Source organism: Schistocerca piceifrons, chromosome X (assembly GCF_021461385.2).
Source record: "Schistocerca piceifrons isolate TAMUIC-IGC-003096 chromosome X, iqSchPice1.1, whole genome shotgun sequence".
Taxonomy (NCBI): domain Eukaryota; kingdom Metazoa; phylum Arthropoda; class Insecta; order Orthoptera; family Acrididae; genus Schistocerca; species Schistocerca piceifrons.
Genome location: NC_060149.1, coordinates 774,828,527 through 774,848,596, shown reverse-complemented (window position 1 = coordinate 774,848,596; position 20,070 = coordinate 774,828,527). Strand labels below are relative to the sequence as shown.

The following is a 20,070-nucleotide window of genomic DNA, read 5'->3' as shown; positions in this document are numbered from 1 at the left end:
CAGGACTGGCTGGTGTGATTGAACCACTGACACTGATAGCAACGCGTAGGGTTTGGGACGTAAGGGCGAACGGAAATTATCTCATAGCCTGCTTTGATTTTCGATGGGAGTTGAACTTTGTCAAATGTCAAGAAGACAGTGCGGGTTGGAATGGTGCTCGTGTCAACCCTTTTCATAACCCTATGAACAGCCGTTACACCCTGGTCAGACAGGTAGTGCTGAATTTCTTCATCAGACAATCCATCGAGGGAGCGTGTATAAACGACTCCATGCGAGGAATTTAAAGTACGGTGCAGTTCCACCCGGACAGGGAAGGTGTGTAGTAGTGAGGTATGCAGCAATTTTTGTGCCTGGAGGGCACTGACTGTTTCTAACAACAGGGTGCCATTCTGTAATCTGGAACAAGACTTTACAGGACCTGCAATTGCGTCGACACCTTTCTGAATAATGAAAGGGTTGACCGTGGAGAAGTCGTGACCTTCGTCACACCGAGAAACAACAAGGAACTGTGGCAACGATGGAAGAACTGACTGTGGCTGAGACTCTGTGAACTTACGTTTGTGAGCAGACATAGTGGAAGGTGAGGAAACCATTGCGGAAGAATCCCCCATGATTACCGGCGTCTCCGATGGCGCGCTCCTCCCTTGTGGGGGCCCTCTCTGAGGGCACTCCCACCTTAGGTGATTGTTCACACCCCAGGTCACACCTCCAGACAAACGGACGGAGGGACCAATCGGCACTTTCGGAAGGTATCAGCTCGGGTAATCACCCCTCCCTGGGCCTGGCCGTTACCAGTGGGTACGTACGTGTCCTACCTGTCTACCCGGGGCGGGGAATTACGCGTTACCCCGTCACCGGCTACGCATGGAAGTGCGTGGGTCGGCCTTCAGACACGCACAGGGAGGAAGAAAGAGAAAGGGAAAGGAAAGAAGAGAGGTCTTAAACGCCGCAGCGGAGAAAAGGGTAAAGAGACGAGGTAAGGAAAAGAGAAGGACAAGGGAAGGATGAAGACATACAAGCAAGGAAGGTGAAGAATGCGGTACATTTACAAGCGTCCGTCTCTGGACGTAGGCACAAACCATACTCCCAGAGGGGGAGAAAGCGAAGGAAAGAGCCAGAGGGGGGGGGGGGGGGCGAAGATGGGGGATGGGGAAGGATGCGGAAAGGGAAGGTATGCAGCCCGGAAAGGAAGGAAGGCCACATTAGCTCGGGGTCCCGTGCTCACTACGCACGTATCCACAAAAGAGTTGTGGATCCCCTGGGGGGGACGACTGTGAGTGTGTGTTTTTATTCCCACACTTGTTAACTTCAGTCACAGCAGACACAAGTGCTATAAAAGTGTTCTATCGTTACTAAATGAAGAATTGTGTTCATTGACCATGTGTTAATCAGTTGTCTGTTCTCCGTGGCCAACCATATGTACAAAAGGAGAATACAACAGTGGTGACTAATATGGATGTCCTCTTTGTTCACCACAGCATAATGTACTAATTTGTTGTCTTTTTCAGCTTGGTATTTGTGTATTAGTCCAGTAAGAGTGCTAATCATATCTGTCCATACTCCAGTGCCAGACCCGTCATCAAATCAAATTGTACAGTTACAAGGACCAGCTATTACAAACACTTCAAGGCATGTTACAATCACCGCCGCCACTGCCACTGCTCCCACCTGTTCACACTCAACCAGTGCAGCAAGTGGCTCAAAGGCCTAAGTTTCAAGATTTTTTGAGCATGACGATGACTGGGTAGTCAAAGAACTGTGTGGATTAACAAGACTGTCAGTTCAAGTGCTACTGTGGTTTAAGTTACAGTAAAGTTATGCTTAGAGATGCTACCACTTGTTTCAGACTCTCGTGTTCAAGCTTCTATTCTGAACCTTATGAACACGGATGTGAAAACTCTGTTGTCTACATTACCGAACTTCACATGCAAGTGCCGGCTACTTCTGTGGTAGAGAGCGAGCAACTTTTGTGGGGGGGGGGGGGGGGGGGGTTTACACAACCATGCCATCTGCTCTGCCCCATACAGGACAGGCATAGCCTGTTTTAGTCTCATGGTAATAAATTCCGCCATCCATGGTGTTTTATGCACATGACAGAGCACAGTGTTCATGCTGGCAGCAAACTGTTTCACTTGTGGCAAGCAGGGCCACATCCAAGCAATGTCTTCAACAATCTAGTGCCAGTCAGTTGCCAAAGTTGACGCCAGACTCTGATCTGCAGGACATGTATGTTGTTTCTGCCATGCCTGTGCACATGAACAAGTCGATAGCTGAACTTGATTGCTAGAACAAAAAGTCTTCAGTGATCAACCAGCAATCTAAAGAGTTGCTTGTACAATTCCGTGCAGTGAACAGGAATGTAAAGTTTCAATTAGACACTGGGCTGACTGTTACGTTGCTCAAATGTGCCACGTATGAACCTTCACGTAGACCCAGCTCCATCAGCCAAGTGTCACACTATCAACATTTAATGGACAGAATATTCCTGTTTTAAGTGTGTGTAGCTCACCTGCTACTTTTCCTGGTACTACAAAAACAGTTCCCTTTCATGTCCTCTGTTCCTGAGATAGTCCAAATATTTTGTGAATGGACAGTTTTGATTTATTTGGGTTGTCAATTCAAGGGAATTTGTTGCAAGTGAATTCGGCTGTGTCACATGCAAGCGTCAATCCATTTTGTGGAAAGTACAGTTCCTTGTTTGATGGTGGCTTAGGGAAAGCATCTGGGTTTGAGACCCATGTTACTATGAAAGACAATGCACAGTCAAACTTTTTACAGGTTCAGATATATCTCACACACACACACACACACACACACACACACACTTAAGCCTGTGTCTGCGAATCAGCGAGTGTCCCTTTGGTCATTCTGTCAAAGCCATTGCGTGGACTATGAATCTCTGCCAATTTCAAAGCTACCATCAATCCACAGATCTGCAACTGTCTCTGGATAAGGTGTCCAAAAAGATTTTTGTGATCAATACCTATCTCGTTCAGTTTCAGTAATTACTGTTCAATAGTGCATCAGCTCTACCAATTTTTCAGAGATGTTCTAACTTCGCAGTTGCCATCCTGACTAATTATTTGGATGACAGTCATCAAGGGCTGCATGGCAACTGAACATTTGCAGAACCAGAAAGCATTGTTCAAAGTGTTATCACAGGCAAGTTTAAAGTGTAAGTGTTCCTGTTTTAAATCAAAAATACAGTATCTGGATCATGGGATTAATGCGCATGGCATTCATCCATTTCAGTCCCACTTGTCTGCCATTTGACACTTGCCTGCCCCCACAAATGTAGTGGAATTGAAAAGCAGTCATGGGGAAATTAACATATTACATTCATTTCATATGTTCCTTTAGTTTGGTCCAGTGATTACCAGACTGCTTTTCATGCTTTTCAGTGCATAAAACATGCTCTATTAAGTAACTGGTGTCTTGTACACTTCAGTCCCTCCAAACCTGTCATTCTTGTGCTGAACTGCCGTGCTGTCACACCGTGTGGGTTACACAGACAACCCGATTCCTTTTGCTTCAGAGACATTGCATAAAGCTATCGCTAACATTTACGGGGTTATTTAGTTCTATCAGTGTTCATTCAGATGCCATTTTTATTTGATTACAAACTACAGGCCTTGTTTGGTTGCTCCCAGTCTGTTCCAACTCTGACAGAAGCTACAGTGGTGGGACATACTGTTCTCTAATTACCAATATGAATTGATGTATCGGCCAACCATTAAGCATTCCAATGCTGACCTATTGTCACAGCTACCAGTGGGCTCTTGTTCCAAGTTCGATTTGTCGGAGGCCTCCCACTTCCATATCAACTCTCTGGAGATATAAATGTTGGAAAAATTACCTGTGACTTTTCACATAGTGGTGAGTGAAACAGCATCAGACCCAGCTTTGAGTGTAATTCTAGACTTCATTCACTGTGGGTGGCCTCTTAGCAATAAAGAAATCCATTCCCCTTTGGACCACTGCTACTTTGTGCGCTGTCAGGCTACCTCAGTGCAGCTGGGCAGCATCCTACTTCATACTGAAAGTGCCAATGCCCACGTATTGGTTCCACAATCCCTCCAGTGGGAAGTACTCAATCTGTTACACCAAGGTCACTGGGGTGTCATCCAGACCAAACGGTTACTAAGCACCATTGTGGCCAGGGATGTACTCCCAGATAGAGGCAATGACTCCAGAGTATGCCAAATGGGCAGAGCATCAGGATGCTCCCCCTCAGAAATTAATTTGATTGGTTACACCCTGCTGGACCATGGCAGTAGTTAAATATTGACTTTGCTAGTGCATTTTGGAATACCAGATGTTTATTGGTGGTGGACACTTACAGCAAGTTCCCCTCCATCCTCCCCATAACCTCCACTATATCTGCAAGTACTGTGTCGGCCACTGACTTCAGTTACTCTGTATTGAAGGGCTGGTGGAAGTCATCCTGTCTGATAATGAGTCATAGCCCACATCGCAAAGGATTGAACAGTTTTGCAATGACAACAGAATATATCATATCCTCATGGTACCCTTCCATCCCCAGTCCAATGGAGAGGTGGAACGTTCAAGATTCAGACGGACAAGTTATAGGCCACCACTTCATGGGATCAGACCCTCAGTGCTTTTATCGGATTACCACTCCCTGCTGAGGGATGGCAAGTCCACTACAGAACTACTCCATGGTGGTCGCCATAGTACATTTCTCCACTTTGGGTGGCCACATCAAAGGATCTACGCCCTACCATCCACATCTAGCAAGATGTGAATGTGGAGTAGTTGCTAGTTGCTAATAGGCATTCACGGTCCACTTCCACCATCCAGAATCCAACAGGACTGCAATGGTAGCAGCAAAAGCAGCTTTGGCCTGTTGCTTCCTGCGATACTGCTGACACTATGTCCACTGACCCAGTTCATCAAAAGTGCCTACAGTAGTCGCTGTTACACACACAACTGTAACCTCCTGCAGGGTGGCTGTCTCCAACGTCGGGGATGACGATGGACGTGGACTTGGAGCCATCTACAGTGTCCCTGCTGTGCTGGTGGCAGCCAGCACCGCAGCCTATGGAGGATTCATTTCCAGTCATCCAAGAAGTTCCTGTCGTCATCTTCAGTGCCCCATCTGTATCCACGTCTGCACCTACAGATGCCAGTGTGCACCCTGTGGCTGGTTTTCAAATTGGCACTTCTGGCCACACACAAGTAGAACACTGGGGTAGGGATGGGTGGTCAACACCGACAACAGTCTCGACTCCTGCCCTTACAACTGCATCAACATTCCATCCTCCTCCCCACCATCGTGCTCCACTCCCATACACTACGCCTGTGCAGATGTTTGGGGGGTAGGCGCGAGCTGTTGTCGATCATCAATAACTTCACACCAGCAGTCGACCACAGCAAAGATGCTGCACTTACATGCAGTGTCACCTGCGGTGCCAGTCCAGAGGCGGCTTGAGCCATGTTTCCCGAAGTTGCGAGGCACCATCGCCATTTAGCAATTATGAAATACGAGTGCATGGAACAAGTAAGGGATTCCATTTCTGGTTCCAGTGATCGAAGTCATGGAGATCTCAGTCAGCTGAGCTTATGTCAGATTAAAGTATACTGAGTGTTGAGTCGTGTCCTGTGGCCAAGAGTTAGTAGTTGCTGCACTTGCAACATGCAGGGTTCAAGAGCTATCTCTCCCAGCAGAGTGTTTCCAGCTGCTTCTCTTGTTCTAGTGACAACCACAACTGTTAATTTCAGTCACAGTGGATAGGAGAGCTATGAAAGGTCAGTGTTACATATTAATTACTAAATAAAGAGTTCCATTAATTAATTGTGTGTTTGTTCATCAACTAACTGTGACCAACAGATTGTACAGAAGGAGAACACAACACTCCCTGATGACATCTGCATGAACCAATGTGCAGGCTGCGCCAGTTGCTCTGCTGGGGGCAAGTACAATTCTGACAGAATGAACAGTAACCACAAAGCACTAGGGAATGGCCTTCAGTGAAGTGAGTTTCTTGGACGGTGATACAGACTGCAGAATAAGGGAAATTAGTTGTTGCAGTTCTGGCAGGCAACAAGAGTATCCATAACAGTTCCATTGGATCATTACAGTGAGGGTGTACTGAGTAGGCATGAAAGGGCCAGGAGAAGCAGTCATGCCCCATGACCACTTCTTGCCACAGGTGCAGGCGGGACAATGTCAGTGAACACTGGCTCAGAATCTGACAGCATGGGGGATCTGGTGTCTCAGAGTCATAGGAGTAGCCTTCTGTTGATGATTCACCTCTACCTCCTGTTTTGCAACTTTTGGTGGCAGAGTTTCTTGGGAGGGCATATCCACTGTAGGCATGGGACAGATGAGTGGGCAGCCCTTTGACACCCAGGCCATAGCTCATTCAGACAATGGCTGATGTTGGGTCTCTGAGTGTCTAGGGAGAGGGATCCTGAGAGACAAGCCTGTCCCTGGTAGATGCTGGAGGAGGAAGTTGCTTCTCCGGGTGTGGGAAGCAGTTCCCGCAGATGGTGTTGCAGGAACCACAGGAGTGGAGGGCGGTGGTTTAGAAGGTGGTTGGAGGGCAGTGGTTTCGAAAAAATTGTGGTGATGGTGATTGGGGGTACCTCCGTCTGTCCTAGTACAGACCAGGTAGTGAGTAAACAGTTTCACTCCCTGTCGTCTGGCTTGTCCCTCTTCCCATGGAGTACCCAGGATAGGGACAGCAGTAGGACTGTAACTAACCATGCTGAAATATCTAGACCCATCTATTGGAACAGCCAAATCAGAATCTACATTGTACTGGTTAAATTTAATACCTCTCATGTGCAAAATGCCCACCACGATGCTACCCACTCCGCTAAAGGGCTCTTCCCACAGCTGCCACCCAGCGGCTGCAAAGGTCATCTGACAACAGCCACTGCCACGAGTCCTAATATCCCATAAAGATGGCATCTATTCCTTGGGAAGATGGGCATCTACTCCTCAGGGGGCTCTACAGAAAGAGTTCATAACAAACCCACTAAATCAGGTTGGCTATTGGGTTGGCTTTTAAGAGCATATATTGAGTCTACGCAGTTATCGTGCACAGAGGGTCATCAACAATGTAGGAAGTAGACGCTATTTAAGGAATTTTCCCCAGTTAGTCAACACTACAGATAAAAATGTGGGTCAAACCCAGAAGGGTGCCGAAATTACTTCAGCTGAAGAGTGATGCAAGGGAAATGAATGACGTCATCAACAAAAGAAAGCAGAACCTTGGAAATAACCAGGTCAACATCAATGGCTGCCACCATAAGCAACAAAGAAGTAAGAATAGTGTGAGATAGGAGATTGCAGCAAAAGAAAGAAAGCTGCAATAGCTGTGGGTCCCATGCTCACCATGCACATACTCTTTCAACAGTTGTGAGCCACCTGAGGGGCTATCTGTATCATATTTGTGTCAGTTTTGTCATGATAACATCAGCAAAGTTAAGTTTTATTTTATTTCTGAAGAGTCTGTAAATAAACATTCTGGTATTGCAGAAATTCAAACACTTTCTGACATCAGAAGTTTCCGTAACTTGAAACCATTAGGTTGTTTAGGGAATTTGGAAACAAGGATGATCAGTACTGATGTGGAGCACACCTTGCAATATAATTTAAAGTATAAACCGGCATTTTTGTTACAGGAGAAAATTTGATCCAGTCAAGATATGTAGCTTGTAAATACTCCAGTGAGTGGTACTTTGGGATAATCACTGAATAAAATACAACTCAACATGATGTTACTATACAATTTATCTGTCCTTCAAGAATTTTGCCACCATTCCACTGGCTTGAATATGATATTTGCCTGGTTCCCATACATGTCATATGATTACTGTTGCTGAAAATCCTAAAACATAAAGTGGAAGAACTTACCAATTTTCACAGCAGTGTAATGCTCTATTCAGAAAAAAATATGTTACTGTTATAAATTTTAACTAAATTGAGCTTTTTTTTAAATACTGTTGGCTGAGTCTGTTCCTTTTATAAGTTTAATAACTTAAAATTTCAGTTTGGGCAAAAGTATATTATTCAGGGTCCTTCAAATTTCAACAGTTTCTTTATGGTTCTCAAGGGAAAAAATTGAAAGTCTTATTAGTTGCAAAAATAACAAAGGAATAAAAACAACATTAATTTTATTTTCCCAAGTTTTCAAATATTTTGCAAAAAAAATTTAGTGAATATCCCTTTCCACCTGTGTGATATTTGATGTAATGACGATGACATTTTTCGCTAAATAAAATACAAAAATATAAATATACAATTATGTCTCCAAATTTCACACAAGTGGATGATAAAAGAATGGCAATTTATTTTCAGAAGGTTATCAATCAAGTGTTGTTGCGAGCCATCAAAATGATGAAAAGTTTTGGTATGTTTACTCATCTCCATAGAGTGAATAAAAGTCATGTTTCATTAAAACCTGAGACAAATATGTGAGAATATGTTATTTTTCTGGTTGAACTGACATCTAATGACCCAATAGTGACAGAAGAGGACTGGATGTTCAGAATGTATCCTGCTCTGCCCTTCAACAAAAATCCAACTATAGGCTATAGTTCTCAACATTCTTATATCCAGAGATAGTCCTGGTATGTCATTCTTTGATACATTTCAGTAACTGCTAATCTCACAGTCAATGCCACACTCTTAAGAGACCATAACTGGCTCCAGTGTAGAATCTCCTATTCACACTACACTCAGTATTACATTATTCTTCATTCAGAATTCAGTACTGCACACCTTTCCTTCTAGTTCTATTTTTCACTGCACTATTGAGTTGGGCTGCATGATAGGTGAGAGGAAGCCTGCCATATGGAACCTTTGTTCATAGTTCAGCTAACAGAAGATGATTACTAATGGCTCTAATTGACATTTTGGGTGCAATACAGGCCCCAATGTGTGCTGCAATCATCATGCTATCAGCACTTATGTAATAGTCTAAATCTGAGTCTGTATAGTGCTGCCACCCAAACCATAACAATTAACATAAAGTTCTGTGCACTGTTGACTACAGCACTGACACATTGCAGTCTTCTGAAGAACCATTAAGTCTCCAATGTGTCCACAGTATGACCCCACTTAATTTCAGCCAACAGTTCATTGATACTACACTGGCATGTCTACTAACCCTATATAATGTTTGAAACAACAGACAACTCTTTGATTAAGGCAAATACAATTGCTATCGACTCTGTTTTCATGGTCAATAGATGGTTACAACTCTTCCCACAGCATGGTTCTATGCTGTGCTTTGGCTGTTCTTTATCAGTGTATAATGTGTATCTAGTGTTTCTATGTCATGACTTTAGAGAAGCATACTTTTCATCTTCCACACATCAAGCCAGGTGGCACAGTGGTTAGAACACTGGTTGGTTGGTTTAAAAGAGGGGAGAAGGGACCAAACTACGAGGTCATCAGTGCCTTGAGCCAAATAAAACAATGACCCAAGTGTAAGAATAAAACAGATGAGACATATAACACAAAACGGAAAGAAAGGAAAGACCAGAAGAACCAAGGAAGGGCAACAAACACCAAAAGGAACAAAAGAAGACAAGAAAAACACAGAGAGATGCAAGAAACAGTTAGAAGAGAGTAAAACAAGGAAGCAGATTACAGTGGCTGGCTGGCCGACCCCGAAAATAAATAGGAAAAGCCAGCCAAGCCGCAACACATTAAAATCTCCACTCTAAAAACACTAAGGTGAAGGACACAGAGGGACAAAGGACATGTGCTAAAACTCAGATCTAATGATAAAACCCGCCCCCACGGATGAAACGTAAAACTAAATCAGCCAAAGAGGCGTCGTCTGCTAAAATCAATGATAACGAGTCCGGCAACTGAAGATGAAGTCACAGGGCAGCCAAAGAATGACAGCACAGAAGAATATGTGTCACTGTCAACCGGGTGCCACACCGACACTGAGGTGGGTCTTCACGGTGCAGGAGGTAGCCACGGGTCGCCTACGTTGACCAGGGATCCTCCCCACAGGTGCCACCCAGCCGCAGCAAAGGCCACCTGGTAGGATGGCCATTGCAGGGAGTCCCGACGCTCCAGGAGGATGGGCATCTACCCCTTTCTGTGTTCAGAATGGGTATTAGTGGGTGGACAGGTGGTGGTTTGGGGGATGGGTGGAATTTATGACTTTTGTGTGTGTGTGTGTGTGTGTGTGTGTGTGTGTGTGTGTGCATAACTGTCTTTCATTTTTAAATTGGTGTTACTGCATTTTTTAGTGAATTTTTGGTTGAAGGTAATTACATTGGATTGTGATTAGTAGATATCATGAGTTCTTTATCTACATTTATGAAGTTAGGTTTCCAATATTAGATAAAGGTGTGAGTTTTGGTGTTGTAGGGCTAAAATTGTTGTCACACAGTGAGAAGGAAACCAACAAAAGGACACTCACTCGCACTCCCTCGTGATGACCCACACAATCGCTATCTCACATGTCTTAAGACGACAGAGAAACAGTGAAAGGTGCTATACCTGGGACTAAAACATAAGTGAATAAAAGAGAGGCTAAAATAACGGAACAGGGCAATGTGACTGGCTGACCACTTACCAGAAACATGGGTGAGCCAGTCTCCCTTTTAACACATTAAGAACATCTCCTTTAAATTTTAGGAAACAAGTTGACCTCTCATCACATTCATTTGAATAAAACTTAAAACAGAGGGCAGATCGGATAGCAAATCTACTACTGCCCTCTGATCTCAAAATAAAATGCAGTCTAGTAAAATAAGGCACACAGTGATTTGTACGCCACAAGCACCACACACTGGAGAGTCCTCTTGTTGGAGCAAGAAGCCATGCATTATAAGGCTGTGGCCTATGCGAAGATGACTAAGGAGGACCTCATCCTGCCTGTGTGGCTGGAAGGAGGTATGCCACGACCACATTGTGGACTTTGCTGGATGCAGCTTAATGTCTGCCACTACCAGCCACTTTTTCCCATCGATGCATGTGTCTATACTTCAACAGTGAGGCGATAGTGTGTAGCAGGGATAGCACACTGAAGTATCTGAGGATCAGGATACACCACCTTTGCTATTACACCCATCCTTTTGTATCCTGCAATATGCACGTGCACTGGTACCTGCCAGAAAGACTCCTCCTTTCCCAGCCTTCATAGGTTGAAAAGGGGGTGTTGTGGTACTGCAGATTTCGTTAGCAAAATAGGTCAAGTGAAGTGTCCAATACTGGATTTGCCAAGCTCTGTATGATTTTGCAGTATTAAGGATTTTCAAATGAATTCATAGTTGCGGAAAAGAACTACCATCAGCTGTAGAATGGAATGACGACAATGAAAATTCATATCAGATCGGGACTCGAACCTGCTCTTAGCACAAGTCATGGAAATTGTTCTGTCTGCCAATTTTCACTGAAGAGGACACAAACTACCTTAAGATTCCATTGTAAAGTGTCAGCATAAACTGCGAACAAAGTTAATTATAGCTGGGTGAGTTGCTACATCACACAGAAAATGCTGAATCCAGCTCCAGGCATTTGAATAATTTCCACTAGCATTAAGATGAAAGTCACACTGAAGAGCTTTATTTAGACAGAAAAATCTAGAAACTTTTATAGCCTAACTGTTTCATTCTTATACAACTGAATCTGACCATATACAAATTATGACTGCACAACAATGCCAAGTGTGTGAAATAAAGAAACACTAGCCAATGCAAAACAGTGGGACCTGCAACAGTAATGCAAAATTTAGTAGAACAATTAGCTGACTTTTATTCTGAACCACTTATTTAGCACATGGAGATTGTTAAATTCTGTCCATCTGTGATTGATTGAAGGTGCATTTAGGATAAAAAAGGAGATCTATCTACATTCTTCATTAACCAACCTGCTGCAAGTCTGTAAGCATTACATAGCCACCTCCTGTATTTTTTGCAGTTCATATGTAATGCACCAAAATTCTAAGTCAGAGACTGGTTTCATTTGCAATACAGGATCTTCTGAATTAATCTTGCAGTTTTAGGTTTTATAACAAACTATGCACTAAATATGGCACAAATGTAGCGATTGGGCTACACTACAGATCAGTCAGTTATCATAACTCTTTAGTTCATTTTCACATTTGCTGACTTTACTATATCTCAACAAAATTGTCACATTCCACCCTAACCAAGACCATGGCCTTCACTATACTTCAGTAACTCACGACGACGATTAAAAGGAGGTGGTCACTATCACACACCAAACCAAATATGCGTAATACGCTAGTTCTCAGGCAGTATATTCAGAAAATTTTACTGTGCTATTGAAGCAATGGTACAGCAAGTAATTTAACTATGCTTCTCTGCTGTTTCAAATAGTTTCTTATTACATGCTACATAACACTGAGGTGTTATGTAAGTGTCATATGTTCAAAAATTGAACAGACCTTGATCCACACAGAAATAAGCAACAAATTATATAACAGCATCACAAAAATGGTTCTTATGCTTTGCTGCCATCAATGAAGCTTTGAAAAATATGTTATACTTAATTATGTAACATGGATGAAGTTCCCATTCCTCTTGTGTGCTGCTTTGGTTGATATGCATAACCTAGTTTTCCCTTCTACAATAGCCATAAATACAATCTCCCCAAACTTGTGAACCTTCTCTGCCTGTAATGCCTTCCTCCGAATGTTTAATCAAAGGGAGAGGGGAATAAATGGGTTAATACAAAGCTCACTGTGACAAGTTTCCAAACTGTTTCATCAGAGGTGAGGTAGAGAGCAAGGATTCTAGAGCAAGACTAGATCAAGTAAAGTGCACCACACAAACAGTTTAGTTCACAGCTGGCAGTACAGAGAATTAATGTACCACTCAAAAAGATGATTTTAAACAGTAAGTTGTTTAAAATATCGACAGGTTAACTGTAGGCAGAGGTATTACAACAAATATCTATTTAATATTTTTGGAGGGCAACGTCACAGGAGGAGGAAAGAGATTTAAAAAACGTTCAAAAAGTGCGTAAATGTTCTGTTAATGAATCAAGTGACGAGTCATAACTAGAGTATCAAATTAAGCAGTACCTTCTCTCTCGCACTTCTCAGTAAGGATACGTAATAATAAATGACAAATACCAACGGGATGGGGGAGAGACTGACAAGCTGTCGAACTGTGGCCTCATCCAGGTCACATTTAAGTTATCTACAGATATTTAGGTGATTGACACTAAAAAGATCATCTAAAACCAACTATATAGTTTCTATTTATGTTTGAAAACAGCTTAACATTACGACCAGTAATGACCATAAGCTTGTACACTCAAGTGAGCTGTCACTAAACGTCACTTGACAACTTGTGTACCTGTCATGTGGCACTCACAGCTCTGTAAACAAGAAATACTACAACATGTCAACTTCACTGCGTAATTACTACGCCTTCTTACCTCATTGTCCTTGTTGTTTCTAATACCTCTCACCAAATCCGTTAAATTCTTATCAAACATTCGTTCCAAATTTCCTTTAACCTTTCGCAGCGCCATCGCGGCAACGGCGAAAGGGTGCTTCAGACAACACTTACAAACACAAACTGGAAGGAAGGATAAATTTACAATAAATATCCACAGGCTCGCCACTAAACAAAGTTGAAATTACGTCTGCATCACGAGACACGCACGTTCATAACACTACCTGGCGCACGCACACACATGCATACCACCCCGCCACTCCGCTCACACACTTGACACCAAAGATTTTATTTGTAAGACACAATCCATTGACCCGTTAAAGATAAGCCACTACGTGTACAAACGATATTTTGACTTGCACTCATACGGATAGGAGAGCCAAAGGTCGATGGTATCTAATAGAATAATGCCCATGGTGTTGCCACTATAAAGCTTTCGCCGCTTCCAGATTTATTACCAAATCATGTTAACAAATTTTTCAGTAATATGTTTTATATAACATTTTCACGAAGTAAATTTTTAAGTATATTATTTTACTCAATAGCTACGCACATTTTCCTCAAAGCTGTAGACTTATATATGTTCACATTCACCATTAACACGAACCGGTATGACTTTGATTGATTACTTCTGCTTCGGAACGCTTCTGTGAGCCTAAACAGAAGAAGTACTGGACAGGAAAACAGAGTCTAAACTTCATGCTTGCCTTTCATTATAATCCAATTGAGACCCGCAGCCATGTCTCATGCAGGACAAGCTGAGGGTAGCTCAGGGTTCAGTACTAGGACCCCTGCTCTTTGTGTTGTAAATAAATGATATGCCCACTGCTGATGCCGATGATAAAACTTAACTAGTATGTAGTGACTCAGTGAAAGATTTGAAAAAGAGAGTCAGCGCGAACATGCAAATGGCTGAAAGGTACTTTATAGAAAATAATCTATTAATCAACAGACATGTACAAAATGTGAATCAAACAAAACTAACGGCTCAGACAATTTTATTATGAGCATTGGAGATGCAAACATAGAGAAGGGAGACTGTAAAAGGTTTGTAGGAATAGAGGTGGACAAATTTCTGACATGAGAAAACATCATTGATGAGATGCATTCACAAATAACCACAAATATATTCTTAACGAAGAAAATCCTCTCTTGATGGACACAGAAATCCTGCTAAACACGTGTTATCGACTTATCCCCCCTCACATGTTGTGCTGTATGACAATATGGGAAGGAGCAGCAGACGTACCCACACAGAGAATTTTAAAACTTTGAAAGAAAGCTGTCAGATGCAAAGTCAGAAACTAACACCACAGCAAAAATAAATTTAAAGAATTTCAAGTATTAACTGTAACCAAGTTTGCACATATATGAGACAATACTTCATTTAATGGTAAACTGCACAGTGCCTCTAAACAGAGATTTTCATGACCACAACAGAAGAACTAGAGAAAGTTACTACATCTGTAGCAAAAGGCTGAAAATAACAGACAGGGGCGTTACAAATGCAGGGTAATTACCGGTGTAAGGTGAAGCAGTGCTTGCAGGTGAAATCATAGAACAAACATAAATTTAATATTGGAAATGGAGTAAAAAATTCCTTTTCATGTGGAAAATAATTTCCTGAAAGCAGAAAAAAGGAAGACCAAGTGTAACACTGAAAATACAGAGTAGAACATACGGACTAACAGGAAAATTGTGTACCTGATTCTGTGTATGGTATTAGTTGAAATATGATTTTAAATAGTTTTCAATATGTATAAACGTTTAAATACTTTCTTCAGTATGGTTTACGTGCAATATTTTAAGCAGTTTTCGCTTTGTATAAATTTAATTAGTATTTTGTGCAGTATGACATAAAAATATAATTTTATCTATTTATTTGTTTAGCAGCTTTGGTGCATGAATATGGACCAGATGCAAGCACATAGTTGCATTGTCACATACACCGTTTAATTATCACTGTACTTTATTTTTAAATATAATAGCATCATATGTAATTGCACATTTTGTACCTACAGTCTACCAACACAGATTTTTTTTTTTTTTCATTGTACCATACATAATAACAAATCTTGAATTTACTACATACGAGGGTTGAATGAAAAGTAATGCCTCCGCCTTCATTAACTGGGTTTGGATGGGAATATTTTAATAAATGAAATGCATAAATAATCCTTAGAATGTGATCTTTAATTACCAATATTCACTTTTCCACATAACCACCAGCCAATTGGGTACATTTCTGCCAACAATGAACAAGTTTTCTGAAGCCGTCACGGAAGAAGTCGACACTCCGTTTGCATAACTACAGTCTCACAGTTATCTCACCGTCTTCATCAGAAGCATAATGATGTCCCCGCAGATAATCTTTTGTTATAGGGAACAGATGAAAGTCAGACAGTGCTAAATCTGGACTCTACGTAGGATGCCGTATGGTGGCGAGATTCAGTCTCTGAAGTTCTACTGTGGTGGCACATGAAGTGTGTGGTTTGGCATTGTCCTGTTGCAAGAAAACATTTCCCTTTTCCTTTCGGACTCTTGTTAGCCATCGTTTCAGAGTTTGCAGCGTTGTGATGTAACGCTCTGAATTTATTTTTGTTCCACAATCAAGGAAATCAACACGGATAACACCATCTGTGTCCCATAACACTGTGGGCATGATTTTTCCAGATGAGGGCTGCGTCTTGAATTTCTTTTTCTGGGGCGAGTCTCTGTGTCGATATTCCATACCCTGACATTTCGGCTGCAGGTCGTAATCGTGTACCCACGTTTCATCTCATATCACAATTGAATGGAGAAATGCTTCACCTTCATTCTCGTAACATGAGAGGAGTTCCTGGCGAATTTGAAGTCTGTATGCTTTCATTTCAGGAGTCAGCATCCAGGGAACCCATTGTGCACAGATCTTCCGATAGCCAAGAAAAGCAACAATGTCACCCACACGCTCTTGTGAAATGCCAATTGTAATGGCATTTTCTGCCTGAGTGGTACGACGATCATCCTGAATCAATCTGTCATTGTTTTGCTTGTGAAACTCAGTGGTTGCTGTCACAGGCCGTCCAACTCTTTGTTTGTCATGCAGGTCAGATGTTCCCACCTAAACATATTTAAATCACTCACCCAATGATGCACAGTACTCACATCAATACAATCACCATAAACTGTTTTCGTTCTCTGATGAATCTCCTGTGGGGTGACACCTTCTGCTGTCAAGGATTCAATGTCTGCACATTGCTTAAATCACATTGACTCACCATCTGTACAGGGTTCCATACTTTACACTGTAACAACACAACTGTTCAATGCCTCCCACCAACTGGAGCTGTGGAGAAGAGGCTACGGAACAAGCCAGTATCTGCCTCATACCAATGCTGGCAACTGTGGAAGAGTTATGTAGGTGGAGGCATAATTTTTCAGTCAACCCTCGTATATCTATCTGTGCACATTTTAATTCCATTTTACTGTATGCCTATTTCCAATTTTTTGCATTTGATACATATACATTGATGGAATAGTACTTGCTATAAGCAACAGCTTAATTGTGTGCTTAAATTTCTCTTTCAAGATAATGTTTGAAATATGAAATGCTAAACAGTTACAGTTGTACAGTTTTTTTGCCATATGTGCTGTACTTCTTTCTAGCTTAGCTGTGTTTTGTTGTGAAACTCTTAACTTTATGCTGTTTTAGGTAGTGTGGTCAATGCTTGATATGTGACAGTACATGTCAGTATGCTATACCAGTACTGCTGGTTTAAGATGTGTAAACTTTTTAAAAAAAAAAAAAAAAAAAAAAAAAAAAAAAAAAAAAAAAAAATTAAAAAAAATAAAAAGAAAACAACCACCCAGAAGTTCTGGAACCTCTCTTTTTACAGCTCAAGTGCTGAGCACTGTTATGTATATCTTAATTTTTATTGAATTTTTTTTTATGTTTCCATGCAAACAGTTGTATTTTATATATGTACATACTGTAAAGGGGCAAAGTTTTATGTTTTCGAATAGAGGCTTATAGCTATTTGTTTTTCTTGCATTAGGCATTATTCTGATGGTTATTTTTTGCAGTTTGAAAAAATTTTTTACATCACTCAAGTGACCCCATATTTGTATTACATAGGTCATGATAGCATTAAAATATAAGAAATACACCATTCACATAGCATCATCTGTTACTAGTGGTTTAATTTTCTGAGAACAAATAAAACCGAATGTAGTTTGCTTGAACTTTGTGCTTTGAATTACGTTAATATCCAATTCTTGTAATTGTGGCAATTCATCTATTTGCCTTCCTAAATAGTATTGTTTTAGTTTTCTCTTTATTGAGAATTAGCCTATTGGCTCCTAGCCAATGAGTGGTAGACTCGAGACTCAATTTGCTTTTTCTAATGGTGTCACATAAATTTGTGCCAACAGTTGTGCTGGTGGCATCATCTACAAAAAGAATCATTTTGCTTTCAGTGCTGAGAGGCAACAGTGGTCACAGTATACTGTCTTGTGATACACCATGACTTATTTGTTGAAATTCTAATAAAAATTCTCTTTTGTTCAAAATGTATTTCTACTATTGTTTTCCTTATCTCCTAGTGATCAAGTTTACTTATTAAAATATCATAGTCACCTAGGTTCAAAACTTCCAGTAAGTCACAAAATATACCAAAAGGATTTTGGCCTTCATCTGATCCCTGTGGGATTATATTTATAAATTCAAATTTTGCTGAAACTGTTGATTTTCCTTTCTGGAATCTAAATTTTCTACTATTTATGATACAATTTCTTTCAAAACATGACATAAATCTAATTTATATAATTGAGAAAATGGACAGTAGGCTAACTGGTCTATAGTCGCCAGAACAGCATGGATCTCCATTTTTTTTTTTTTTTTATAGTGGTAAAACACTGGCTGTTTTCATCGTATTTGGAAGACTACCATCAGACATGAATTAAATAGGTGGCAGAGTGGTTTGGCCATTTCATTCGTCATTAGCCTTAAACTTTTACATGAAAGTCCAATTATCAAATTGCATTACCACTTCTTTCTCTCTTCTATTTTAAGATAGAAATAACATGAGTTAATGGTGGTGTCTTGCTTATGTTTAAGCAGACACAGAGCTTGCAGAGGATTGCCTTTGTTATTTTGTGTAAGCCATTGTTGAAAGCACTGCTAGCAGCTAAAGGATCTTCTATTAGTCTATTATTAACTTTGAGTTTAGGCATTTCCTGTTATTGTCTGTCAGTTTTCCCGTAGTTTCCTAGAAAATTTAAAGAATAATCACACAGAAGTCAAGCATCTTAGAGGCACACATATTACATCATTGTACACCCCATAATGAATAGATTCGGAAATACGCTTGCTTACACATATGTTCGCATCAGTACTGCTGTATGAGAGTTTCCAAAAACGTGAAAAAACTGCTCCCTGGAAAAAGTTTTACATTTGCTCACAACGATTTTGTGTGGAAATAAAAACAAAAAAAAATAGCTTCACAAGTTCTTATTTATTTAATATTTTGTGACAAAAATTTATTACATGTAATTTATATGTTATTTTTCTTGCAAATGGTAGTCTTGGAAACATTATGGTACATACGGTCCAACATTGCAGACTTTGAATTGCCATCTACTTTCTTTCCTTATGTGATTTCCAGTCTCTATCTTTCCTTTTTCAGAGCAAACTTTACAGTAGCATGTGGCATTTTCTTTGTTGGCAGTGGATGGTACCATTTCTGGAACATGACGACCAAAATTTTTGTCTGGCCTAGTAGTTAGTGGTGGTTCCAATGACCAAATATATCTCTCCTCCATGCTAACCTCTTTTATACATTCCACTAGAGACATCTTTTGTTTGGTGACATCCTTATACAAAATAAAACTATTCACAGTAGACACTACGAAAACTTGAAAGAAAAGCTTTTTCCCACCTCTTCATCATTTTTCTTGAGAGTCGGTAGTACTGTAAAGCTGACTGAAATGGTAAAGATTGAAAAGAAAAAAAAAAGAGAGAAAATAAATTCATTTTGCTTCAAATTCCATGTTTTGAAGCTTGTTGTTAGGTTCTTTCTGTTCTTCACACAAGTTCTGACAGTTAGTGCCAGATGTTCCTACAACATGTTCAGTAAAATGGTTCAAATGGCTCTGGGCACTTGGGACTTAACATTTGTGGTCATCAGTCCCCTAGAACATAGAACTACTTAAACCTAACTAACCTAAGGACATCACACACATCCATGCCCGAGGCAGGATTCGAACCTGCGACCGTAGCAGTCGCGCGGTTCCGGACCATGTTCAGTAAAGGCACATTTATTTGTAAATTGACTCCTATTGCATCTTGTAGTCAAAATATGAACTACTATGGCTATCCTACAGCCAGCAATCGTGAAGCATGTGGAAAAACACATTTCAATGACTGGAAAAGCTGTGCCCATACGGGATAAGGGCGTCATTCACATGCTTGTTACATGTGCGCCTGTGTGGTATACGGGCACAGTGCTGAATGTGTTTTGTCTGTTATTGTAAGTCTTTTTGTAAGCTTTATAATATTCATCAAAATTTTCTGGTTTTTGTGGGTCTTTGCAAATACTATAAAAATGTTTTAATATTTTGCAGGATATAAGTAAACTCTTCCAACTTTTCTTATGTGTGCAAGATCGT

At 40.9% G+C, this 20,070-nt stretch overlaps 1 protein-coding gene across 1 annotated transcript in view; it reads right to left on the bottom strand.

Moving 5' to 3' along the window:
* Positions 1-13,703, bottom strand: part of LOC124721568 (AP-3 complex subunit delta-1) — a 269,083-nt gene extending 255,380 nt beyond the window's left edge. The window contains exons 1-2 of the mRNA XM_047246607.1: positions 13,636-13,703; positions 13,406-13,548 (exon numbers count right to left, since the gene is read on the bottom strand). Of these exons, the coding sequence (XP_047102563.1) occupies positions 13,406-13,501 (96 nt within the window). The 5' untranslated portion in view covers positions 13,502-13,548; positions 13,636-13,703. The remainder of the gene's footprint in view (positions 1-13,405; positions 13,549-13,635) is intronic.
* Between the last annotated feature and the right edge of the window lie 6,367 nt (positions 13,704-20,070).